This window comes from Sciurus vulgaris, assembly GCF_902686455.1.
Source record: "Sciurus vulgaris genome assembly, chromosome: 1".
NCBI lineage: Eukaryota > Metazoa > Chordata > Mammalia > Rodentia > Sciuridae > Sciurus > Sciurus vulgaris.
Genome location: NC_136461.1, coordinates 16,357,342 through 16,384,150, shown reverse-complemented (window position 1 = coordinate 16,384,150; position 26,809 = coordinate 16,357,342). Strand labels below are relative to the sequence as shown.

At 51.2% G+C, this 26,809-nt stretch overlaps 1 protein-coding gene and 1 long non-coding RNA gene across 4 annotated transcripts in view; one reads left to right on the top strand and one right to left on the bottom strand.

Annotated features, from left to right (window-relative positions):
- Positions 1–464: 464 nt before the first annotated feature.
- The window catches only part of TCEA3 (transcription elongation factor A3), a 35,599-nt gene continuing 9,254 nt past the window's right edge, over positions 465–26,809 (top strand). The window contains exons 1-7 of the mRNA XM_079138228.1: positions 465–679; positions 5,638–5,700; positions 6,448–6,553; positions 7,001–7,145; positions 14,093–14,155; positions 24,415–24,578; positions 24,754–24,815. Of these exons, the coding sequence (XP_078994354.1) occupies positions 611–679; positions 5,638–5,700; positions 6,448–6,553; positions 7,001–7,145; positions 14,093–14,155; positions 24,415–24,578; positions 24,754–24,815 (672 nt within the window). The 5' untranslated portion in view covers positions 465–610. The remainder of the gene's footprint in view (positions 680–5,637; positions 5,701–6,447; positions 6,554–7,000; positions 7,146–14,092; positions 14,156–24,414; positions 24,579–24,753; positions 24,816–26,809) is intronic.
- On the bottom strand, positions 8,478–21,551 carry LOC306660127. Of its 3 annotated transcripts, none has more exons than XR_013763547.1 (4): positions 20,441–21,551; positions 18,784–19,213; positions 17,534–18,501; positions 8,478–11,535 (listed from the first exon to the last, which is right to left on the bottom strand). It is a non-coding gene; the product is annotated as an uncharacterized lncRNA (long non-coding RNA). The 3 variants fall into 3 exon arrangements; XR_013763548.1 differs by having other exon boundaries at positions 17,534–18,859; positions 19,048–19,213; XR_013763546.1 differs by having other exon boundaries at positions 17,534–19,213.

The window sequence follows — 26,809 nt, the reverse complement described above, 5'->3', positions numbered from 1 at the left end:
TGAGCCACGGACCGAAACAGCAGGCTATCCGCACAAGCTTGTTAGGGCAGAGTGGGACTCCACGATCTGCACCTGAACGTGATCCCAGTGCGCCAAGTTGCCTGCACTTGGGCATGGGCACGAAGCTGGGTCCTCCCTCTTTAAGCTGCAACCATGCAGACACGCGAGCGCCCAAAACTCTTCCTGGAGCTCTTGGGGCACCCTCAGGAGACCTCCGCGCCACGACCGCCTCTAGTGGCCCGGGACAAGAGCCTCTCAGCTCACCAGAAAGTCCTCTTCCCCAAATCTCCCTTCAGTCGCGCGGCACTCCTGGAAGGGTCCTAGGTGAAGTGCCAGTCTCGCAGCCTCGTCCGCTCCCCAGAGGCCCGAGAGACCAGCGCAGGCAATCCCCGCCCGGGCGAGTCCTTGAAGTCTATATTTAGTGCACGCCACCCCTCCCCCCGACTGTCGGGAGGCGGGGGGGAGGGGAGCGCCCCGCCCCCGCCAGGCGTGTGTGTGTCCTGTGTGTTTGGGGCCCGCGCGGGTTGCGCGCCCTCTGCTCTGGCGCCCGCTGCGCCGCGTCCAGGCTGCTGCCCTGCGCCCCTCGCCCAGCCGGGCGTCGCAGGCCAACATGGGCCAGGAAGAGGAGCTGCTGAGGATCGCCAAAAAGCTGGAGAAGATGGTGGCCAGGAAGAACACGGTGAGCTGCAGAGTTTGGGCCGCAGCCCCCGCCCCGGGAGGCGCGGCGCGGGCGAGCCAGGGCGCCCAGGGGCGTGTGCGGGCTGGGCGCCGGGCGCGCGCGAATGGGGCACTGGGACCCCAGGGAGGCGGGCCGGTGTAGGGCGCAGGGTCCCCAGGGACACTTGCTGGGCACCTCGGGTGGGCGTGAACACAGCGCTGGGCGCCGGGACCTGCAGGCCCCGGAGGCGGAGGCGCAGCTTGTGCACGTCCCGCTGGACGCGGAGAGTTCACCGCGGGCAGTTTGTGCAGGGCAGGGGAAAGCGGGCAAAGAGCCTGGGAAGGGACTCAGGGATCCCTGCGCTCGCGGAGCGTGCAAAGCCCCTGAGCGGCAGGGCAGGCAGGGACTAGGGAGCAAACTTCGGGTGGCCCAAAAAGGAGCAAAGAGATGGGTTGAGAGGAGTGCTGAGCCGAGTCTCCTCCGCGCCCCGGAGGGGATCTGCGACCCCACAGCCCGGGTGCCAGCAGCGGTTCTGTTTGCAACTTTTTCCTTGGCGGCTGGGTGGGGCCGGCGGGCGGGGTGGAACAGGTGCGGGCGGGGGAAGGGGCGGGCGGAGGCCTGGGCCGCGGGGCCGCGCCGGGCGGTGCGCGGCCTGGAGGGGACTTGGGGGATCGGGCCCACCGCCCTACCTGAGGGTTCCTGAGCTCGCAGTCCCAGCCGCTCAGGGCGCAGGCCAGGCGGTAAGTTAATGTTTGATCTTCCCTGTGATCTTTGCCTTAGGCCGGAGGCTACCGTGTCGCCTGGCCAAAGCAACCTTGGCTAGAGTACCTGAGGGCATGGGCTCACCCTGTGAGGGAAAGAGATGGGTGAGAAGCCCGGTTGGCATGTCCCCAACCTTGCCCGGTCCTAGGGTCCTCTTCCTCCCACCATCCATAGGCTGAATGCTGCATCAGTACCTGCATTCCAGTACATTCCTTGACCTTAGGAGCTTGGGAAGGGAGGGCCCTGGGAAGGGTGACCAAGGCTAGAGGGAGGGGTCACTGGAACCATGAAGTGTCAGGGTCCTAGAGTGGACAGTAATGAGATGGCATCCATACAAAAGCCCAGAGCCTGCTTTCTTTAGCCATGAAAACTCCCTGCTCAGGCATAGCTGAGGTCTGCTGCCTGGTACCAGGGAGTGATGGGCTTGTTTCCCCCAGGCCAGGTGGATACAGAAAGGTACAGTGTAGACCTCCAGAGTGCTGGGAGCCGCTCCCCTACCCTCCTCCAAATCCTCAGTAAAACAGCCTTGAGCCATGGGGGTTGCTTACCTAGCTGGGGGTGGCAGGGCCCAGCCAGGCAGCCTGAGGTGTCCTGAGCTGAATTCTATTTCAGATAGACAGGTTATCCCAGCACAGCCCTTAGACAACCCTCACTAGGGCCGGGAAAGAAATTCCGAGCCTCTCTGGGAGGTGCGGGGTGCAGTTTAGAGGAGCTTAAGAGACCTGAAGAAAGGCAGGCAGTTAGGATAAAGGCCCCCTCACTCCTTTTATGGCCTGAGGCAAGCCATTCTACTTTCCTTCTTTTGGCCTCTGTTTCCTCCTCTGTGAAATGGGAAGAGGAAACCGTGTCCCTTGGGGACGGATTCCCTTGGAAGGGCCCAGAGCTGTCCTGGTCTAGTGGCAGGGTCCTTCCAGTGCAAAACCAGTTTACAGCCACGTCTGCGCCTGAGCTCTTGGCAGCATCTGGGTGGGCACAGAGCTCTGGGCATCTAGCCGAGAAAGGTGGGGCCTGGTCTGGGAGTGAAAGTGGGCCCGCCCAGTGGTGGTTAGGCAAAGGAGGACACACTTCCTGTAAGAAGACGGATGCTCCACGTTGCAGCCCAGCCCAGGGTTTATTATGAATCCCGACTCCCAGGGACTTCGGGATTTGTCACATACTGTGAGCACCTGAGTACCAAGGGAAACAGCTTCCAACAGACAACCAAGTACCAACAGTCACAGCTGCAGATACAGCACCAGAGTCAACACGTGCACCCCACACAGCAAAAGCTACCCAGGCACCTAAGAACCTAACTGCATGTGAGGCATGGCCTCTGACACTGACATGACAGGCACCACACACAGGACACACAGTTGTAGAAAGATATGTGAGACAGCCGCACACACGAATGCACAAAACACAGCTGATACGTGAGACAGCCGCACACACGAATGCACAAAACACAGCTGATACGTGAGACAGCCGCGCACACGAATGCACACAACACACCTGGACCCACTTGCAAAGCTGCAAACTCAGTTCACAGTCACATGTACACACTCAGACATTGTAACTCAGGTATTCCACAAAGACAAATAAACGCAGCTGGGCCTGGGGCTGCATGCCTGGGGCTGCATACCCGGAGCTCCACACCTGGACCAGAGATACTGCTCACTACACCTAGAGAGACACACCTCGTAACCTTTGCACATGGCTTTCTGAACTGGGTACAACTCAGGCTTGTGGCTGTTCTCCAGTCTGACCCCACTTTACAGAGACATGCCCCCAGTGGCAAGCAGGAACTGGTTTAGTACTGGTGGTTGAATTTTCAGGGATTTTGCAAGCTGGTTGTTAAACTCAGCCATTATTTAAAAAATTAGATTGTCTGCTTTCAATTAAATAAAGTGTATGAAAAATAAAGGTAATAAATACTTCAAAATCATCACTTTCTCATTATTTTACTCTCATCCATAGTCTAGAGGTAATTTATTTCTATTAAATAAATCCAGATGTTGGAAGTGCTAGATGGTAAGGTACTGCACTTTTCTTCCCTTTATCTGTTTCGATTCAGTGACAGCATGTCAGTAGCTTGAACTTGGCCATGGGAAGAGTTTTTCCACCACAGAAACTGGCAAACACAACAAATCAGGTGGTTTTTTTGAGAGCTGGCCATCCTATGTTGGTCAGCACGTGACCTTGCTATGCCATGATCATGCACGTCTAGACAGATCTATGCCCATGCCCGCAGTTTGTCAAGTGATTCGAGCCCAAAGGCCTGAGTTTGAACCCCAGTGCAACTCCTTACGAAGTTGGAACTGTAAGCAGATTGTTTAACCTCTCTGTTGATTGGATTCCTCTTTTATGAAAAGAGGTTAGTAAGTCTATAAAAATGGGGAAGTGAATAGGACCTATTTCCTAGGTCACCGTGAGCACTTGATGCAGGTAAAACACTTAGAAGAGAGCCTGGCACATAGACCGAGTTGCAGGCCCACAGGTTCCCGCATGTCACATCTGCAGGACGCATCTCTGAAAACACTGAACCCAAGCTCCATGAGAGGCTAAGGCCTGACAGGGCAGCCGCGGGAGGTGGTCCAGCTCCTCCCAGGGCAGGGTTGGCAGCTGGAAGCAAGCAAAGGACATACAGGACACGGTCAGCTGGCGTTCCCCAGGGAACCAGTCTCAGGACTGGGGGCTGGAACTGGCTTCTAGACACTACACTTGATCTTAGGTGGAGAAGCCATGGGCTGGCTTCTAGGAAGGGGGAGGGGGAAGAAGGCTAAAACGGGTCAGGAGTGGGTGCAGGGCCTGGCAGCCAGGTTTTCCGATCTACACTTCCCTCCTCTCCTCCCACCTTCTGCTCTGCTGCTCTCATCCATGCATCCTTCACTGGGGAGCGCTGGGCTCTGCACACGGCCCTCAGGACTCAGATGGAAAGGGTTCTCTCTGGGTTGGGGGTCTAGCTCAGTTCATAGAGTGCTTGCCTGTCAAGCGCAAGGCCCTGAGTTCAATCCACAGCACCGCAAAAACAACAAAAACGGTTCTCTTTAACCTAGAGAGGTGAGAGTTTACCCACACAAAGAATTGAACATGAGTGTTTCTCGAAGCCTGAAGTGCAGTAACCCCAAGCTGGAAACCACCCAAAAGACCCTCCCACAGTAAATGGGTAGACACTATGGTACATATACACAGTAGAAAACTACTGAGAATAAAAAGGGACTGTTGACCTCTGAGGCAGCTGGAATCTCAGAATAATTAAGCTAGTGAAAAAATGTTCAGCCTGCACTTTTTATATAAATTCCTTAAAAATACAAAGTCACACCAGGCATGGTGGCACATGCCTGTAATCCCAGTAGCTCAGGAGGCTGAGGCAGGAGGATCTCAAGTTCAAAGACAGCCTCAGCAATTTAGCAGGGCCCTAAGCAAATTAGAGAGACCCCTGTCTCCAAAAAATACAAGGGTCTGGGGATGTGGCTCAGTGGTGAAGCACCCCTGGGTTCAATCCTCAGTGCTAAAAAAGAAAAAAAGGAAGGTCACCTATAGTGACAGAAAGCAGAGTAATGGTTACCTGGAGTTGGGGGTGGTGGGAGGGATGGATTAAAAGAGCCCAAGAAATCCTCTGTGGATAATGACCATGTTCTTATCTTGACGTGGTGATGGTTTCACGGGTCAGACATTGTCGAAACTCATCGAACTGGACGCTAGGCATGTGTGGCTTATGGTATGTCAGTTACACCTCAGTAAAGCTGGGGAAAAGCACACAAGACCCAGGTGCAGTGGCACACACCTGTGGTCCCAGCCCTTCCGGAGGCTGAGGCAGGAAGATTCCTGGAGCCCATGAGTGCGAGGCCAGCCTGGGCAACCCAGCGAGACCCTATCTCTGTAAAAGAAAAACAAAAAATGCCCACAGTCCTCACCTGTGGACCCTCCCAGCTGGGAAGGGAGGGAGCGAGGCTCCAGCCGCAGAAGCAGCAGCAGTGGTGGGGAGCCATTCATCTGGAGGAGGACGGAAGGGGAGGCGCTGGGAGACCACACAGAAGCAGAGGCCGGTCAGGCAGCAGTCAGGCTGGACTCCACGCAGCTGGGTGCGGGAGGCGAAGATAGAGGGTTGGTCTGGGATAGGACTTCTTCCTTTTCTGTTGTCTGTCTGCCTGACGTCGGTCCTTCCACCGTGTCTGCCTCCTCTGTCCTCTCCCACCAAACCCACGCAATGGTCAGTCTCACCTTGTGACCTCCCACAGGAAGGGGCCCTTGATCTTCTGAAGAAGCTGAACAGCTGTCAGATGTCCATCCAGCTTCTACAGGTGTGTGGGGAGCCCCTGGGGCAGTGCCTCTGGGGGAAGGAGGGACCCTGGGGGAGACCTGCAAGGATGGATTCTGGGAGGAATTTCTGAGGAGGGTCTTGGGGGAGGGGCACCTTGAGGTGCAGCCAGGCGGAGGGGAGGCCCAGGGATACCCGGAAGCATCTTGTTGGGGGCAGGGTACTTTCTAGCTCACCCAACCTTGGTTCTGGGGAAAGACTGGTTTGCTTTCCGTGGGTTCCCCAATTCCCGAGGCCCTGGGCATGTGAAATCCAAGAGGCCAGAATCCAGGAAGAGGGAAGATTCCTCTGTCCTTAAATCCTCCCTGGATTGTCCACATGCCCCCAAACCTACAGAAGCTCCTGCCTCCGAGAGAGGAGTGCAGACCCAAGGTCTGGGAGCCAGAGACGCCACCTCGCTGAAACTTGCACTCGAAGATGCCAGCGGTCTGGAAATGGGGCGAGGTCCTGATTGTAGCCACAGCCCTGTTCTCAGCTTTCCACCAAAGCCAGCTACATCTGGGGTCAGAGTTGTGCCTTGGGCATTGACCCCACACAGGGCGGCAGGTCAGGGCCTCAGCCGAGGGCTCGCTGTAGGACTGGGGTCATCACCTCAGCCGCCAGTCAGGGCCAGGGCTCTGGAGGGATCTAGGCCGGAGGGGAGGTGGTGACTGAGCCACAGCAGGTCTGCCAGTGAGGCAGCTGTCCCGCCCGTCCATTCCCAGACCAGCCCTAACCCCTTGCTTTGCAGACGACCAGGATTGGAGTCGCCGTCAACGGGGTTCGCAAGCACTGCTCGGACCGGGAGGTGGTGTCCTTGGCCAAGGTCCTCATCAAAAACTGGAAGCGGTTGCTGGGTGAGCGTGGGCAGGATTGGTTCGAGCCACTGTGGAGGGGACAGAGCGTGGCTCATAGCAGGTGCTCGGTGTGTCTGCTAAGTGACTCAGTAAATGGCAGATGGACCAGGGAGGTGGTGAGTGAGGAATGCCAGCGTTGTGCACAGGACAGCGAGCCGTGTAGACGTGAGCGGTCCTGTTGGTGTGCGTGGTACATGTCTGTAGGCACGCAAGTCGTGTTCCTGTGCACACGGATGTGGTGCTACTTATATTGATGTCCCCACATGAAAACAGGTATTTCCACCCATGTGCATGCTATATGTGCATTTGTGTCCAGCGTGCGTATGTGCGTGTAGACTATGTGCCCCTGTCCCGGTCCCTGCCTTTGGCTCCCTCCTTCCCCAAGTCACGCAGGGTTCTGCTGAGAAGGCGCTGGGTTGAGGGACAATATCTCGCTTTCATTTCCAGACTCCCCAGGACACCCCAAAGGGGAAAAAGGAGAGGAAAGAGAAAAAGCAAAGAAGGAGGAGAAAAGCCTGGGCTGTTCAGACTGGAAGCCAGAAGCAGGCCTTTCTCCCCCAAGGAAGAAGCGAGGGGAGGAGCCCCCACACAGGTATCTTTCTCTGGGATGGGGAGAGTGGTCCCACCTGCTCCCCCGCCCCAGCAGCTGTTTATAGTAGCTTATTGGAGCCTCTGGGCCTGGGAGGTACAGTCGCTGCCTCCTGCAGCGCTCCCTCCAGGGGATGTTGGCTCAACCTGACAGAACCAAATCCACCCAAGGTGGCACTGACATTTTTTAGGGTGCAGGGAGGGGACACAGGTGTGCAGCAGACATGCTCCGCCTCCAGAGTTCTCACAGGGAACCGCAGGGAAGAGAGCTGTACTCCAGCCACCGGGCAACAGCCCAGGACAGGGAAATGTGACCACGTGGGAGGGAACCCCATGTCCCAGTTATGGTGCTAGTCCTGGAGGCAGAGTGTCTGGGATCCAGCAAGGACACTACCCACTGGCACGACCCACTGCCCTCAGGACAGCCCAGAGACTGTGGATTTCCACTAATTATTTGCAATTCATTCTCAGCCTTTCCTGTCTAGACAGCTTTTCCAGCCAGGGGTCATTTGCTCCGTAAGTGATGTTGCCTGGTAACCCAGCCCACGGTCCACCTTGGTCAGGTCTGCAGGGCCCCTGGGACTGGGAGCTCATTTGTCCATCGGGAAGACGTGTTTGGTTAAGTTTTTACTTGGCATTTCCTTCTGCCACCAGAAAGCTGAGGTCAGGGGAGCAGAGACTCCCCCAAGACCACGTGGCTAGTATGCCATGGAGTGGGGCCTCCACCATTCTGCAAACAGGAATAGAAGTTGTTTGCCTCAGCTCTGTCCCTGTTCCCCCTTGCCCACCCCAGCCAGGGTGTTCCACCAAATTGCATGAGTCTCAGGGCTCAAATGCCACGGTCTTTGCAGTAGATTAAAGCTTTCATGGATGTCTAAATACGTCTTGAGGAGGCTGAGACAAGAGGGTCACTTGACCCCGGGAGTTTGAGGCCAGCTTGGGCAACATAAGATCCAGTCTCAAAACAAAACAAAACCAACAAACGAAAACAAAAACCCTACCTGTTCCCTGTGTAGCCAGAACTCCTTGGGGGAAGGGGTGGTTACATTTGTCCATCTAGTAGATAAAGGGGTGGTATTAGGTAACACCCAACTAAAGACGCCTGCTGTTTAGGGCATTTCAATATTTTCTTAAAAAAAAAAAAAAAAAAAAAATATATATATATATATATATATATATTTTAGATGTTGATGGACATTTATTTAGATGTGGTGCTGAGAATCGAACCCAGTGCCTCACACATGCTAAGCAAGTGCTCTACCACTGGGCCACAACCCCAGCCCCTCTGAACACATTTTTTTTTTTTTTTTTTTTTTTTTTCGGTGCTGGGGAACACTTTTTTAAATGAACATTTATTATAATTGTATAAAAGACAAGGCCCTGAGAGAGTGGTTCTCAACCAGGTGGATTGAAAATACCCTAACCACCTTGTTCCCATTTTGGATTGTAAAAGAAATAGCCATGGGGGCAGGGTGTTAAATATCCTGTAGTCCACAGAATAGTCAGTCCCCCACATTGAAGAAATACGGTTAGCCCTCCCTGGCTCAGGTTCCACATCCATGGATGGCTCTCTAAATTCAACCAAATGGAGGTCAAATATATTTGGGGGAAAATTATGTCTGTACTGAACATCTGTAGGCTTTTTTGTCATGATCCCCCCTAAAAGATATAGTATAAAGACTATATAGCATTTATATTAAATTGTATTTTAAAAGTAATGTAGAGGTGTATACAGGAGGGTAAGCAGAGATTGTGTGCAAATACTATGGTATTTTACATAAGACACTTGAGTGTTTGTGGATTTTGGTATCCATGGATACTAAGGAATAACAGCATTTATTAACATTTAAAATACCAGCGGGGCTGGGCCTGGTGGTGCATATCTGTAATCCCAGCAGCTTGGGCGGCTGAGGCAGGAGGGTCACAAGTTCAAAGGCAGCCTCAGCAACTTAGCGAGGCCCTAAGCAACTTAGTGAGACCCTGTTTCAAAATAAAAAAATAAAATAGGGCTGGGGATGTGGCTCAGTGGTTAAGTGTCTCTGGGTTCAATCCCTGGAACAGAGAGAGAGAGAAAAAACACCATAGGATAGAAGAATATTTAATGATATGGGGAAATGTTCACTAAGTATTGAAAGAAGTTGTGAATGATGTAGTATATATAGTATAATACTGTTATAAAAATGAAATATGTGAATTTTATGAATATGCATTGGAAAAAAACTCAAATGGCAATCACAATTATTTCTGGGTGCTAAAATTGAGAAGTTTCTTGTTTTTTTGTCTTTTGACAAGTTTATATCTATTTTCTTTTCCAATAAATATGTACTGATTTTGAAATAAAAAATAATGAAACTACATTTTAAACAAAGATGTAGTCAGGTGTGGTGGTGTGTGACCGGGGAGGCTGAGGCTGAAAAATTGCAAGTGTAAGGCCAGCCTCAGCAACTTAACAAGACTGTCTCAAAAAAATAAATAAGGTTGGGGATTTAGCACTCCTGGGTACAATCACCAGCACCCGTAAATAAATAAATAGACAAATAAATAAACAAAGATATATCTATGTGATTGTAATTAAGATGATCTTCACATTCTATATTTCACAATAAAATTTTTAGATCTTTCTTTTCAGTTTTTCTCCACAATGATCCTGTATTGCTGTTTTAAAAAATATTTTTTTCAGTTGTAGATGAACAGCATGCCTTTATTTTATTTGTTTATTTTTATGTGGTGCTAAGGGTCAAACCCAGTGCCTCATGTGTACTAGGCAAACACTCTGCCACTGAGCTACCCGCCCCAGCCCGTGTTCCTTTAGAAATAATCAGAACAGTGTACTTTTGAAACAAATAAGAGCAATGAAAATCTGTTGTAGAAATCTAGAAAATATAGAAAAGTAAAATAAAAGCACCCACATTCCCCTCCACCCGAAGACAATCACTCTTCATATCTGGATATGGTTTTTCTTTCTATGCTGTCTTCTACTTGCTTTCTAATCGTATCACCAGTTTTATAGTCTTCTTTTCGAAATGTGACGTTAGTCTTTTAGTATCTTAGCGTAGAGTCTGTAGCATTTTCTACGTTCTGTTCTTTTTATTTTGCTCCCTTTGCAGTTGTGTCCCAGCTGGAGAGCACTAACGCATTGCACGTTTCACATGGGTGTGTTTTGTTTCCCCAGAGGGGTTAGAAGGGTGCCGGGCAGGGATGCTCTGACCGCCCCCACAGTGCCAAGCACAGAGCGAGAACATAATGCGCATTGCTCGCATTGCTGGTGTGGCCCTGTGGACCCCCTGATGCTCTAGGGGGTCCAGCCATGGCAGAGCACCCGTTTTGTTCTAAACACCTCCGCAAATGAAGGACCAGAATGGACAGGGGTCTCGTGAGGTGAAATTGAAAGATAAAAGGCTAGACTATTGGGAGAGGAGACCTAATGGACTATGGGACTGATCTGGAGAATAGGGAGTATAGACAGCCAGGTAAAGAGGACAGACTGAAGCCGGGTGTGGTGGCACATGCCTGTAATCCCAGTGGCTCAGGAGGCTCAGGCAGGAGGATGAAGAGTTCAAAGCCAGCCTCAGCAAAATCAAGGCACTAAGCAACTCAGTGAGACCCTGTCTCTAAATAAATTACAAACTATGACTGGGATGTGGCTCAGTGGTCAAGTGCTCCTGAGATCAGTCCCCAGTACACCCCACCCCCCTGCAAAAGATGACAGACTGAGCCCGGAGTGGTGGTGCACACCTGTAATCCCCATGACTCGAGGCTGAGGCAGGAAGATCGCAAGTTCAAGACCAGCCTCAGGAACTTAGTGAGGCTCTAAGCAGCTTAGTGAGGTCCTGTCTCAAACAATATAAAGGGTCGGGGATGTAGCTCTGTGGTTAAGTGCCCCTGGTTCCATTTCCAGGACAAAAAAAAAAAGCAGATGAAGCCAGATCATGTGTGTTGTCTTTTGCTCCATATCCAGACCCCACTCAATGGTCAGGAAAGGGTCCTCTTTAAAGGACTACAGAGATAACCAGTATGAGAGAGCCAGCAATTAGAAAGCAGAAAGCCAGCCTCTGGGCTGACCTGGATCTCTTAGTCTCTGAGACTTGTTATTGTGGCCTGTAAAATGACCATCATTATCTCACAGCTAAATAAAAATGAAATATTTTATTTGTGATGTATTTAATTATATTTATTGTATATTTTAACTATTTTTTTATTGTAAACAAATGGGATACATGTTGTTTCTCTGTACATGGAGTAAAGGTAGTTTAACTATTTTATGTTTATTTTGTTATACAGGCAATCAATTATTCATTGTAGAAAGTTTTAAAAATACACACGGGGGCTGGGAATATAGCTCAGTGGTAGACCTCTTGCCTCTCACGCTCAAAGCCTTGGGTTCCATCCCAGCACTGCAGAAAGAAAAGAAAAGAAATCGTCCATTTCCTAGAATGTGTGTGTATATATGTGTGTGCATATGTATATACACACACAATTATATCCCTCTAGACTTTTTCTTCTGCATCACTATTCATAAAATACTTGTTTTAAACAAGTGGAAGTATACCCTGTATACTATTTTGTACCCTTTTCACATACACACATTTATTCATTTCAACAGTAAGTCATGCTTCATGTAAAAAGTTTAGAAAACCAAACAGGAGAAGAAAATAAGAGAAGTAAACACTATTAATATGTTGATGACTATCTTTCTAGTCTTGTAAAAAAAAACTCTATATACATTTGTATTTTCTTAATAAAATTTGAAGCGCACATTATGTTCTCCTGGGATGCTGAGTTGTGATGCCAGCTCACCTTCTGTAGCCTCGGGGCTCTGAAATGTCACTGGGGCTCAACAGAGGGTGGGAGGTGTCTCCCCACCCTGTTGGGAGAAGCAAGCTGGCAGGGGTCCTACTTCAGCTCAATTGATGAACTTTCTCTTTGTCATTTTCTTATTGTACATTTTCTTATTATACAAACACCATAGCCACAGTCATGAAATTTAAAATAACACTAAGAAGCCTTTGCCCACAGTGTGCCACCTTTGGCAAAGGATCTACCTACATAATTAATTTTTCCATTTCTGTAAGCAGAGTGTGCAAACTCTTGTCTGCTGTTTATTAATTTTCCTATTGTGTCCTAAGCACTTTTTCATTTTCCTGAATAGTTTTTGTAATGACCGTTGGTAATAACTGTAGACTATTTCGGGTTTGTTTATAAAAGAAAAACGAGGAAGCAGGGTCAGAAGGTAGTGATGGTTCTGGACTGGAGCCTGGTGTTCCCCTCCTTGCAGCCAGGCACAGTGACTCGGGCCTGTAATCCCAGGAACTTGGGGGGCTGCGGAGGAGGATCACAAGTTCAAAGCCAGCCTGGGCAACTCATCGAGATCCTGTCTCTAAAAAGTAAGGACTGGGGGTGTAGCTCAGTGGTAGAATGTCCTGGGTTCAATCACCAGTACTGCAAATACTAATAATAAATAATAAATAAATTTAGTGACTGCCTCTGGAGAGGTTCCTTCTCCACCTTTTGAGTTTGACGTTTCTGCGTTGTTTGATTTCACAGCATTCAGCACCTACTTGGTGAGCACCTACTTGGTGCCAGGCACAATTCTGTATGTTTGGAATAAGCCTGGCCACACAGTAGGCTGGGCTCCCCAGAAGCAGCCCCTGACACATAGATTCAAGTGCAGCTTTGTGGAAGTGATTCAGGAGGTGTGGATAGGGGAATGGGAAGTGAGACGGAGAGACGGAAGCCGGAGGGACGGGGCAGAAACCAGCACAGTGTGAATTGCCTAGCCGCTTACCAGTGTGGGCACTGGGATTTAAATCCTGGGGGACAGTGGAGAGCACATGTCAGGTGGCCTCTGTGGGGGCTGAGGAAGCCAGGTGTTCACCCCAGTCCTCCTGTGTCTGCTTGAAGGCTACTCCTGGGATCTGCACCTCCCCAGCCCTGGCAGCCCCCTGGCTGGCCTAGAAAAACCCCGAAGGCAGAGGCCCTGGGGAGGTTGAGGAGGAAGCTGTGGATCTGGGACCCTGGGAGAGGGAGGGCCCAAGAGGCAATGGACTCTGCACAGTGCCCACCACAGTGACCAGGACCTGCCTAACTGCCTTGTGGAGGGTGGCTAGGCAATAAATACAATCAGTCATACATCATGTTAGAAGATGACGTGTGCTGTGGACTTGGAAGAATTGCAGTTTGCAAATGTTCATTTCATAAAACCAAATGAATGAAAAAATGGTGTTAAAGAATCATGAAAATAATGAAGTTAAATGCATTTTGGAAAATTGAGAAAAAAAGTTTCACCTGGAGGGGTTGCTGGGGGTATATAGCTCAGTTAGTTGGTAGAGTGCTTGTCTGGCATGCACAACTTCCTGGGTCCAATCCCCAGCACCACCTAAAAAAAAAAAAAGGAAATTCACCCCAATCTCAACACCCAAACCTGATGGTTTCTATAGGGTTCTGGTACATTTTCTTCCCATATTTATCCCCCCCAGGCATAGGTTTTCTTGCATGACTTCAGGCACAGTCTACATCTAATTTTGTCCCGACTCTTTCAGTTGCCATTTTAACTCAGCTCTGGTATCTTCAGATTCTTTGCACTTCTCTCCCGCCCCTCCTCCTACTGTGCCCAGCAGGGGTGGCTGAAGCCCATCTCTCGGTGTCCCTGGCTACAGATGGGTACAGGTGCAGACCAACCCTGCAAGGAGGGAGCTTGCTGAGAACTAGTTATGAATAATTAGTTATTAGTAATTACATGGTGTAACATATGGAGCAGGTCTGCGGGTCTGGGCTTCCTCCCCTCCTGTTGCTCCACTGGATGGGAGCAGGTGAGGGTGAGCAGCCAGCACTGCCTGGCCCTCCCTCGCCAGGCACCGCAGGCCTGGCTCCATGATGCTTTCTCCCAGCCTCCTGGGGCATCAGCCCTGGTCCAGCCTGCAAGATGCTCATCTCCAATTTCTCTTCTTTCAGGAGAGACTCTGTGGACTCCAAGTCTTCCACCACCTCCTCTCCGAAAAGGCCTCCGATGGAAAGGTAAAGGAAGCCACTGATTTCTCCACTGTAAAAGTTGCTGCTTAATGGAGGCAGTCTGAGGCAGGGGGAGGAGGAAACCTCATACATTATGTGGCCTCCAAATTCAGGGCCCCACAGGTGTGGCCTCTCTGGGGCAGCTGACCAGTTGCTGTTGTTCCCTCACCATTTGGGAAACATTCTTAAGATCAAGTTGAACCCAGAAAGGACAGAAGTCTTGAAAGCCTTTTTCTAGAGTGACATATCTGCATTTGGGCTGAACTGCTTAGGGTGCCCACCAAAGGCAGCACAAATCCAGACATTCGTTCATCACACGTTTGCTGTGGGAGCCAGGCGCAGTGGCGCACGCCTGTAATCCCAGCAGCTTGGGAAGTTTGAACTTGGTGAGTTCAAAGCCAGCCTCAGCCACCCTAAGCAACTCAGCAAGACCCTCTCTCTAAATAAAATTTTAAAAGGCTGGGGATGTGGCTCAGTAGTTAAGCACCTCTGGGTTCAATCTCCAGTACCCCCCCAAAAAAAAAATTTACCAAGGGCCTATTACGTGCTAGAAACTGTTCCAGGTGCCAGGAATACAGAAACAAACAAAAGAAGAAAAGTCCCCACCAGAGTGGCAACAGGCAGTACATACAGGAAAGCAGAGAGGGGAGGGAGCGGGAAGGGAGGATGTTCATCAGAGGGGTGAGGAGGCTACACTGAGAAGGTGACCTTAGAGGAAAAACTTGAAGGAGGCAAGGCAGTGAGCGATGCAGATATGAGTGTCTTTTCAAGCCGAGGGTCCTGGGGTGACAGCCTGATAGGGTTCAGGGACACTGGAGGTGGAGGGAGCAGATTGGGGGAGGAGGGAGGCTGGAGGGGACCTTTGGAAGACATTGAGCACTGGAATCAAAACACCATGTTTACCAGGATCCTTCTTCCTGCTGAGCTGAGAATGGATTGTAGGGACCCCTGGGCAGAAGCAGAGAGACCAGTCAGAAGGCCGTTGAGATGATTCGGACCAGATATGGTGGTGGCTTGGACCAGGGTGAGAGAGGTGTGGGTGGGAAGGAGGGGTGGACTGAGATCTATTTTGGCAAGGAGCTGATAGGATTTCCCTGGCAGATTGGACGTGGGGTATGAGAGAAAAAGTGAGACTGGAAGATGACTCCAAGATTTTTCATTTGAGTATCTGCAAGGATGGAGTTGCCATTGATTGGTTTGGGGAAGACTGCATGGAAATTAGGTTTGGGGTGGAATATCAAGAGTTCAGGTTTGGAAGCTGCATACACATCCCTGTAATTTCAGCTATTTGGAAGGTTGAGATGGGAAGATCACAAGCTCAAGGCCAGACTGGGCAATTTAGTGAGACCCTGTCTCAAAATAAAAAATGGAAAAGGAGTGTGGAGAGCCGGGCGTAGTGGTGCACACCTGTAATTCCAGTGATCAGGACGCTGAGGCAGGAGGATTGTCAACTAGAGGCTAGACTCAGAAACTTGGCAAAATAAAGAATAAAAAGGGTTGGGGGTGCAGCTCAGTGGTAAAGTACCCCTAGTTTCAATCCCCAGTCCCAAAAAGAAAAAGGGGGGAGGCTAGGGATGTGAGTCAGTACTTGCCTAGCAATGTGCAAGGCCCTGGATTTAATCCCTGATACTGAGAAAAAAAATAAAGGTCAGGTTTGGACATGTTGGATTTGAGGTGTGTGTTCAGGCAGAGAAGTTGAATAAACAGTTATAGAAGGGTAGAATTCAGGAAGAACGTCTATGCCGGAAATATAAATTACAGAGTCATTAGTGTGAAGCTGGCATTTAAAGTTACATCACCAAAGTGACATCACCAAAGTGGTTGTCGATGAAGGAGTGAACACAGGTCATGGCCCAAGAGGGAGGGCAGAAGTCAGAACAGTAGGAGAAGTAGGACCAGGGAAGAGCAGACAGGAGGTGGCTTAGAGGTGGATCAAGGTCAGCCGTGAGGGTCCAGGTGCCATATTGAATTCTGGAGAGGCCTGTTGACAAGCAGGGTGTTGGCCTCAAGGAGACTGTGTGAGAGCTGAAATTGGTTTAAGTCTAATGTACCAGTAAGACACTAATGGAAAGAAGGGTAAGGGCACAAAGATTTGGCCATTTAAGGCATTAATAGCAAATTGCAGCAGACCTGAGATGCTGACACAGTTCCAGCGTGGCAGTTGAGTGCCAGCCCTAGCTGGTGAGTGGAGGCTGTCTGGACCGCTCCTTGGAGAAGGAGTCTGAAGCTATGTCCTGCCTCTGAAGAAAAGATTCCCAATTATAAGACTTATCTTCATGAATGCACTCAACTAGCCATGTCTGCCATGGGTAAGGCCTAGAACAGAGGCTTCAGTGTCATCTTGCGTCTAGCCTGCTGGTTCTCAGCAGGAGTCATTTAGACATTGTGGACATTTTTGGTCGTCATGACTTGAATGGGGTAAGGGGTGAGGGCAGGAAGACACGACTGGCATTTAGTAGGCAGGGACCTAAGGTGTTAAGTGAACAATTGTCCTATCCCCAGATCAAATTGACCATTAACCCAGTTCTGGGTTTGATGCTGTAACCAAAACGTGACGTAGGGCTTATACCTCCGGACTGCTTTCCTGACTTTGCTTCCCAGCCTTAAAGTCTCCTGGCTCCCTCTACTAATGCACTTTTTCCCTAAAAGTCTGTCAGGCAGATTATATTTGTCCTTCTAGTGGTCGAACCATTTCCTGCTGGCTCGGTATTGGGGGTGGGCAACCTAAAGGACACAAGCAATCTCGCAAATTCACTTTACCTTCTACTCAGACTGTTTTCCGCACTCTCCAGAGAGAGCTCGTGTTTCGTATTCATCCATGTGCGCGTGCATTTAGCGCACCTCCTTGCAACCTCAGCAGTCCCAGGGCATGTGCCCAGCCTGACAAACCAGAGAGTATGTGCCCATCTGAAGGGGGCAGTCTCTACCCAGCCCCAGCTGGTAGTTGCCTTGGGAAATGCAGACCCAATGGGCCTTATCTTCCAGGGTTTTTTTTTTTTTTTTTTTAATAGCACATGTTATCTTTATTGATTTGATATATTTAGTATGATTTGTGTCACCTTACAAATCAGTAATGTCACATTACCAACTAATTAGCTTATTAAAAGGTAGTAGACTACAAATATTATGGTTTGGGTTTTGAGGCAGGGTCTTGCTGTGCTGTCCAGGTTGGCCTTGAACTCCTGGTCTTAAGGCATCCTCTTGCCTCAGCCTCCCAAGTTGCTGGGACCACAGGCACACACTACGATGCCAGGTGGTCTTCCAGTGTTTTCAGGGGAGCTGGACACCTAGATTCTCCTGTGAAACTTCCACTTTTAAATATTGGCAACGTATCCATATTTTTTTAAGGCACAACAGGACACCAAACATTATTTTATAGCTCACCTGTTTATCGTGTTTAAAGCCAGGCAAAAACCGAAGCTCGTGGCCTCTGAGTTTGTATCTCTGACAGCTCATGAGGAGACACACGCCACAGAGCGAGAGCTTTTAGAAGGGAGTGGATGTAACTCGCAGGGGGGACGCGGGGAGAGTGTTTCAACGTGACGAGTGGTCACTGGAGACTCATGGCAGTGAGAGTTTTTGGAGTGGGAATCAAAAGATAAATAGCAGTTTGCTGGGTAGGCCGTCCAGGAGAGGGCGTCCCAAGCAGAGAAATGGCCCAGGCAACCGCCGGCAGTAAAAGTGAGGATGGTGCTCTCCAAGATGTAGCTGGAATACCAGGAAATTGACCAGGAAGGGCACCATGGTGACAGGGAAGGACTTGCACTTGAATCTTATGCCCTTAACCTAGTTAGAATCGTTGGACTTTGGCCAGAGCAGCGACCGCATGTTGGCGGTGCAGTAACTCAAATGCCCTCAAGGTGGCGCACAGAAGCAGCAAGAGGGGCTCCAGGTGCCTCTGTCCGGACCAGGGGAAGGGTTTCCTAAGGACTGGCGCTGGCCCTTGGGGAAGCAGAAAGAAGCTGTTGATAAATCCAGCCCCACCCTACTTCCAACGATGACGCCCTCTCTGCAGTTCCGACTGGTTCCCAATCGTGTGCACTGAAAGCAGAATGAGTGGGCTGTCTGAAATGCCACCAACAGACATTGGCATTCCACCCGCCAGCCAGCTCCTGGCCAAGCCGGAGGGAGGGGCTGGTGTGCCCTGCGAGAAGGTGGAGGAGAAGGCTCCGAGCAGCCTTGCCTCGCTCTAATACCATGATTCGGAAAGCTTTCGTCTAGAGACACAGTGCCATGTGCTGAAAAGAATTGGGAAGGCAGACAGACCTAAATCTGTGGCTTGACCCGGCCTTTGGTATTGGACGGAGGACCTTGGACAAGTCAGTTCAGCTCTGGAGTCCTAGTCTAACGATCTGTAAAACAGGAGTAATTATGACCCCCCAAAGTCACAGAAGCGCCAAGGGGTAATGAGCCACCAGCACTGTCCCCAGCCCTGCAAGAGCTCCTAAGTGCATGCTGGGAAGTGGTCATGCTCATGTGCGGGTGCTTGCTGCTGTAGGTTGCCTGGTGCTTTTCCAGTGAACCTCCCTTAGGTTCTTGAGTCACTTCAGCAACCCCATAAGATGCGTGCTACTGTTATTTCCATTTCATGTGTGAAGACACTGAGTGAGGCACCTAGAGGTTAAGGAGTTTACCTGAGGTCCCATAACTGCACAGTGGAGGTACCTACGAGCTTGGCTTTGGAGTCGGTGCTCTTCGTAAATATACCACCTGGTGTGGACAGTCCAGAAACAGCAACAATTATTATGGCTCCTTCCAAGCAGCGAGCTCTGGCCTCCCTCCAGGCCTCCCTCTGGTGAGCCCGAGATGTTGAGGATGTGTGCTGGGCCACAGGCTTCATGCCACCACAGGCCGTGGGAGAGCAGACCCTCTTAAGCCCAGGGGGTCTGGTCACTGACCTGCCGAGAGGGTCGCCTGGAGCCCATGGACGCACACGCCTCTCCTGCTCAGCTTCCCCAGCTCCTCACGGATTTGTCCATCCAGGTGCCCACCTGGAGCACTGTCGCAGGTGCTGGGACAGAGTGGTGGGAAGCCTCAAGGTCGCGGCACTCGGTGGCCTGTGACCTGGAGGTGGAGGCAGACAATGTTTACAAACACATAAACAGGTTAATTATAGACTTGCTCTGCAGGGAAAAATTCAGGGCAGGGACAGTGTGCCTCGGCTGAGCTGGTCAGGGAAGGCCTCCCTGCGGATGTGACATTTGAGCTGAGACCTGGCTGGCGGGAAGGCACCTGTCGGGAGGAAGAGCGTTCCAGGAGGAGGCAGGAGCCAGCGCAGGTGTGGCAGTGGAGCGGAAAGAGCAGCGCTGTGCGGGCTTCAGTGAGCTGCGGGGGGGCAGGGCCACCAGGTCAGGTCTCACGGGCCAGATGCCGAGGGGCTGGGAAGCCAAGGCGAGGAGGAGTTGGACTTGATGATGAAAATAAGTGGGCCGTTAGCAAGTCAGAGGCAGGGGCATGACTTGGCCTGCGTGAGGTTTTGAGGGGTCCCTCAGCTGCTGGGTGGCAAGTGGATTTATGGGAGGCAAGAGCACCAGGGAAACAGCTCCTGTGCAGATAAGAGCCCAGCGGCTGGGGACAGGGTTGGGTCAGGAAGCACCCCCGTCCACAACCCTCCCACCCCTCCTGCTGAAACGGCCACAGAGAGATCCAGCTGGGTCCTGGGCCCTCATCCCCTGGCCCTGCCCGAGCCACCTGTGGCCAGGGGGAGTTGGGTGATCCAGAACAGTAAGTCGCGGACCGCATTAAAGAATGGATAAGTGAGAGCGAGGGAGGCATGCCGTTGAGTGAAATGTTTAGGAACTTACAGTGCAAATGGCACAAGGGCCCAGCCTGTGCTCCCAGCCCGCCTTGCCCACATGATGACCAGGAGACGCCGTTGAGAAGCATAGCAGAAAGCCCAGTGGTGTGGGGTGCCTGTGGCCACAGAGGGCATTCAAAGCCAGGCCCCACCGCGGGCATGGGGACAGGAGGGCACAGGCAAAGTTCACACTGTGCAGTGCTCTGAGGATGCTGAGCAGGATTCTCTTCAAACTCCGGGTTTGGTTTGGTTTGGTGATACCGGGGACAGAACCCAGGGCCTCCCACAGGCTAGGCGACCACTCTACCACTGAGCTACACCACCCAGCTCTCCTTCTTTCTTATTTTGAGACAGGGCCTCTCTAAGCTGCTGAGGCAAGCCTGGAACTTGTGATCCTCCTGCCTCAGTTGCTGGGATTACAGGCTGTGCCCCCGGCCTGGCTGAAACCCCAGGAGCTTAATACCTGGAAGCCCTGGCTACTCAGCCAGCCTCACCTCAGCTGCAACTCCTTAGACCTGAAGACTCTCTCAGCAGCCCAGCACCCTCCTCTTCTGAAGAAGCACATCCACACACTGGAAGTGAACTTGACAAGCAGCTGCAGATGCAGACCCCAGGGTTGCCGAGTGCAGCTGCTCAGGCTGCAGTTACCACTCCGGGAGGCTCATGGTATGAAGGCTCCTCCTGGGCAGGAAACCCAGCAGCCTCTGGGCCCTTTCACAAGGGCTCAGCGGGAGGAGACCCTGGAGGAGGGGCGTCTTTGATGAGTCAGGTCTGGCGAGGTTGAGGTTGAAGGTGCCTGCCATCCCTGCTGTTTAGGGGACAGAGGCAGGAGGGCTGTGATTTTGAGACCAGCCTCGGCTACATAGCAAGACCCCGTCTCAAAAAAAAATGCCAGCCCAGAGTCACTGATGAGTCATTCTGTGAACAGAAGCGTGAGAGTTGGCGGGCAGATCCTGGTGGGCACAGAAGATGAAGGGAGGCAGGCAGCGCAGAGACATCCTGCCTGCCGGGGCCCCTTCCCCACCAGGGCAGAAACAGCTCTGGAAGGGAGGGGGCCACACACAGCTGTCACCAGGTCCTTTCACTTCTCCAGGTTCCATTTCCTCATCTGTTAAACAGGGTCAGGAGTTCGTGCCTCTCAGGGCTACCATGAGGAGTGAATAGGAAACGCTAGTAGCCAGCGGTGGCTTCTACTAGCTCTGCCCCTCACCAGCCCCGCAAACCACAGGCTCTCCGCCCTCCCACTCCAGGATGCTGAGCCCCTCAGCTTCGCCCATGCAAACCGGGCCTTCTGCATTCCCATATGCTCCTGCCAAGAATGACTGTCATTGTCCTGTCCCCTCCTCTGAGTGGCTGCCTCCTCTCCATTCTTGCTGAATTCTTTGGAATGAATTGTGACCAATCTCGCCTCTCTCTCTCTCTCTCTCTGTCTCTCTCTCTCTCTCTCTTTTTGGTCCTGGGGATTGAACTCAGGGGCACTCAACCACTGAGCCACACTCCCAGCCCTATTTTGTATTTTATTTAGAGACAGGGTCTCACCGAGTTGCTTAGTGCCTCACTGTTGCTGAGGCTGGCTTTGAATGTGATCCTCCTGCCTCAGCCTCCTGAGCCCTGGGATGACAGGCTTGCTTTTTTTTGTTTTTTTTTTTTTTTAATGTGGTAAAATATACAACAAAAGTTACCATTTTAACCTCTTTTTTTTAGCCTGAGAAAAATGAGATAGTGTGTCATTTCGAATGCATTAAGATTTATCAAATATAGTCTGGGTGGCACACACCTGTAATCCCAGCAGTTCCAAGCCAGCCTCAGCAAAAGCAAGGTGCAGGCTAGTGTTGTAGCTCAGTGGTAGAGCGCTCACCTAGCATGCCTGATGCACTGGGTTCAATTCTCAGAACTGCATATAAATAAAATAAAGATCCATTGACAACTGAAAAAATACTGGAAAAAAAAAAAAAGCAAAGAGATAAACAACTCAGTGAGACCCTGTCTTTAGATAAAATACAAAATAGGGCTGGGGATGTGGCTCAGTGGTCAATCTCCTGTACCCTGGACACAAAGATTTGCCAAATATATAGAACAAATTAGTTATAGCTGTTTATTGCGGATTTCCTGCCAACTCTTTTTCATCACTGAGTGCTAAAAATCGAGCTCAGGACCTTATGCATACTAGGCAAGAGCTTTACCACTGAACTTCCTGCCCATTCCTGTTCACTGAACTTACAATATGGATTACAAAAATTTTTAAATATATATTTAACACACCAAGTACAGTGGCACATGCCTGGAATCCCAGCAACCTGGGAGGCTGAGGCAGGAGAATCACCAAGTTCAGAGCCAGTCTGAGCAACTTAGCAAGATCCTGTCTCAAAACAAAAAGTACAAAGGGCTAAGGATATCGCTCAGTAGTAGACTGTTCCTGGGTTTGATCCTAAAAAAGAAAGAAAGAAAATACATATAGTATTTACCCATTTTTGCCATTTTAAGTGTGCAGTCAAGTGGCCTTGAGTCTGTTCACAGGTTGTGCAGCCATTTCAACCACAAAGTTCCAGAGATGGATGGCAGTTCCCAAACTGAAACTCTACACCCATTAAACGACATTCCCGCCCCCACTTCCAGCTTCTTGTGGCCACCATCCTACTTTCCATTTGACTCTGATTATTCTAGGAACCTCATATAAGTGGAATCACATGACATCTGTCCTTTTGTGTCTGGTTGATTCCAACTATTTTATTCAGAGTTCATCCATGTTGCAGCACGTGTCAGAATCCCCTTCTTCTTCATGACTGAATAATATTCCATTGTATGTATATATCCTTTTTCTTATCCATTCATCCATCTGTGGACACTTGGGTTGCTTCCACCTTTTGCTGATAGCTCCTTGAGAAGAGGAAGAGAGGAAACCTGTCTTAGCCACCAGCTCAGAGTGATCATTCATGATTGTCCAATGTTAAAAGAAAGCAATTCTTATTATAAAAATATATATATATATTATATTCTTCATAGAAGATTTCAAAAGTGTATATAACCAAAAAAAAAAAAAGAAAGAAAATGAAAATCTCTTATGATCCCATATCTGAGAGATAATTGCTATTAACATGGTTGTGATTACCCCCTGCCAGATTCATATGTTGAAGCCTCAAACCCCAATATGACTTTGTTTGGAGATAGGACCTTTATGGAGGCCTTAAGGCTAAATGAAATCATTAGGGCGGAGCCCTGATCCAATAGGGTTAGCATCCTTATTCAAGAAGAGACACCAGAAAACTCACTTGCTCTCCCCCATGTGGAAAGAGCAAAAAGGAGCCATTTACAAGCCAGAGAAAACCGTCGCCAGAAACGGAATTGGCTGGCACCTTGGTCTTGGACTTCCCAGTTTCTAGAACTGTGTGGCATAAATTTCTGCTTTTGTTTTTGGTACCAGGGACTGAACCCAGGGGGTGATTAACCACTGAGCCACATCCTAGCCCTGTCCATTTTTTATTTGGAGACAAGGTCTCACCAAGTTGCTTAGGGCCTCTCTAAGTTGCTAAGACTAACTTGGAACTCACAATCCTCCTGCCTCAGTCTCCTGAATCACTGGGATTGCGGGCATGTGCCACCGTGCCTGACTGAATTTCTGCTCTTGAAGTCATCCATCTGTGGTGTTTTGTTACGAAGCCCAAGCTAAGACACCTGGTTAGCCTTCCTTTTATCTGTGCAGGTATGCATTTATATCTGCCATTTTTAAAAAATGGGATTGTTCCTGGGCAGTAGATCAGAATCAAGAACAAAGGCCCTGGAGCCAGGCAGCCCTGGGTTCACATCTCTCTGGTGCTGCAATAGGATTAAAGTAGAGAATGCTAGTGAAGTACCTGGTGCCCTCCAGGCAGCTGGCTGGACCAGCCCTCCCGCAGGGTGGGAGCCAGCTCTGCTCTCAGGATGCCAGCTCCTGGAGGTGGGGCCGTGCCCAGTTGGCTGCTTTGTCCCCTGGTCGTAGCCAGAGCCTGCAGAATGGGTGCTTGATAGGCAGTTTCTGCAGAATGAATGGCTCCTGTGCTTACGGGAGCCTGGACGGAGAGAAAGGAGCACAGTGCTTAATGGATCGGAGCATAATTACTGGTGTTGCTACCTGTCCTGGGACCGGCGGAGAACGGTGGCCCGCCCAGAGGCGGGTGCCTGGGAGCTCCGCGGCCTGGGTTTGACTGCTCTTCCTCTTGGCGCCTGGATGTGTGATCCGAGTCAAGTGCATCTTAAAATGGATCTGCATCTGAGACGCACCCCCGAAGTCGGGATGAGAATAGCGTTGACCTCATGGGATTGTTACGGGGATTAAACGAGATGATCCGTATCAAGCGGCTGAAATAGAACCTGCCTCGCTGGGCTGGTAGGAGGAGCCAGAGCGGACACCCCTGAAAACGTCCAGGGCGGCGCTCGATCAGTGCTCTGTCCACCTAACGTCAGAATGTCTACCACTGACTCTCATCCCCAGATCAAACAGCAGCAAATCGAGAGCAGAGACCCCCAAGACACCCAGCAGCCCCTCCACGCCCACGTTCGCCCCCTCCGCCTGCCTCCTGGCCCCCTGCTATCTCACAGGGGACTCTGTCCGGGACAAGTGTGTGGAGATGCTGTCAGCGGCCCTGAAGGCAGAAGGTGAGTGCGCGTGGGCCAGGGAAAGGGAGGAAAGGGCCTCCCTGGGGCAGGCGAGGTGTCCCGTCCCCAGCACCGCTTCCTGGAACGGCACGGGAGCGCTGCTGTCCCCAGCTCCAGCAGGGACCACTGTTGCTCACGGTCAAGTCTGGCTTCTCCATGTCCTGATCTCTTTCAGATGATTACAAGGACTATGGAGTCAACTGCGACAAGATGGCATCAGAAATCGAAGATCATATCCTTGAACTGTGCGGGGGCTGTGGGTGTCCGGATGCCTGGTGGGGGGCGGGCTCTGGGGACAGCTCCCTGCAAGCCTCTTGTTAAGCACCTCAGTCAGCCCCGCCCAGGTTCCCCGTCCCACCCACTGTAGGTGTGGCCACTGAGGCGCAGGGAGGTTGCCACCTGCCAAAGCCCTGCAGCTGACGGTGGTTGCAGAGTTGGGATTTGAACCCAGGTGTAACTTCAGAACCTCTGGGCTCCCGTGACTGCGCGGGACAGGCCACATCGTAATGTGGATCTGGGTGGTCGGACAGGAAGCAGGTCTCTCGCGTGCGTGGCCTTTCCACTCTTCCTCCAAGGGTAACAGCGCCCACGTTTGACCCCCTGATGTGTACTGGGCGTGTGTGCTCTGCACCTGACGCTTCCTGCTCTGTTAATGCTCCTGGCAATCTGTTCCCACCGTACAGATGAGGTAGCCAAGGCCCAGGACCTACTGGGTGTCAAAGCTGGACTGAAAGCTTTGGTCTTTGGATTCTGTGTACTGAGCTCTCTCCAGAGGCCTGCTCCCCACTTCCTGTCTGAAAGGGGCCTTTCCTAGACAGGGAGGGGCGACCACCACTGTGCTCTAGGCCCATTAGTCCAGAGGATTTCTGGCTTGGGAAAGTCTCTCTCCCCGCTGAGCCCTGCTGAATGCACGCACAGAATGTCTTTTTACTGGAGACAAAGGTTTGCCTGTCAGAGACAAAGAGGTGTGGAGGGAGGGGCTAGGCTGCCCAGGGGAGAGGGAGTCCAAGTGTCACATGGGGCCTGAGTGGCCCTTCCCAGGCCTCCTGGGTTCAGCTGGGTCTCCTGGAGAGGCCCAGGGCTGAATCTGCAGACAGCAAACTTGCCTGCTTCCGTCTCCTGCCTGAGGCCAACCCTGTGTCCCCCAACACATTTTCCAGTAGCTTCTCTGCACATCCAGTGACTAAAACCACCCAACACTTCAACAAACACGTTTTCCTAATTTCCTGTTAATGCAGGAAGGCTGAGCAGAGCCCATCCGAGGTGACAGGGCTTCATTTTCTCCACAACAGCCGCCTCTAAGCAGGTCCCTCTCTCTCTCTCTCTAAGCCTAGTTTGAAACTAAGTGGCTGGCCGTGAACCTGGTTCCCCTCCTGGCCTCCCTGCCTCAGCTGCTTCCTCCACTGGATGTCCCTCTTATAAAGGAAAGGACACAGACACTGTACAAACCTCTTAGCCCTTCGCTTATGGCTGGGAGGATGGATGTGGCACCTGAATGCTCAGTGTCCCCAGGGAAGGAAATGGAGGAGTCGAGTCGGAGAGAGACTGAGGGGGTCCCACATGACCACAGGTCCACACTCCAGAAATCCTGCGTGGCTGCTCTTTCAGCACACGTGGACTCTTGAGTTGCACTGTGACACATTCTCTTCTTTTCACACTTTTATGGTACAGAAAACAAACAGAAGTAAGGCCGCCTTCCTTTCCAGCGCCCCAGCAAGTCAGTGGCTTCCATGCTGTGTGTCCCCCCCCCCCCCACCGCAGTCTCTTTCTGTATATGGTTTTCCCCAGCAACCGCCTTTGTCTTCTGATTCTGCTTGGCTCAGGAGGGCAAGAAAATAGGCTGTGTTCCCTAGCTTCTGCAGAGGGTGGAGGGATGGGAGGCCCATCTGGGATGCAGCGTTTGGACAGAAACTCGCTGTGGTCGGTGGCCAGGGGCAACTTCCTGCAGGGTAAGTGGCCAGAACATTACCGTTAACAGGGCGTCTGGCTTCCAGCCCTGTCTGCTGGGAATCTTCCCTGTGACCTTCAGCAAAGGCCTGCACCCTTTACAAGCCTCAGCTTCCTTGTCTCGTAATAGGATGAGAAGTTAGCCTTTCCCAAAGTGGGTTCTATGGGATGGAAGTGATGGTCATGGGGATTACCACAGGAAAGGAGGAGGGGGGCCTGGCACAGTGGTACTGGCCCCTAATCCCAGGCTGAGGCACAAGGATCACAAAATTGAGGGCAGTCAA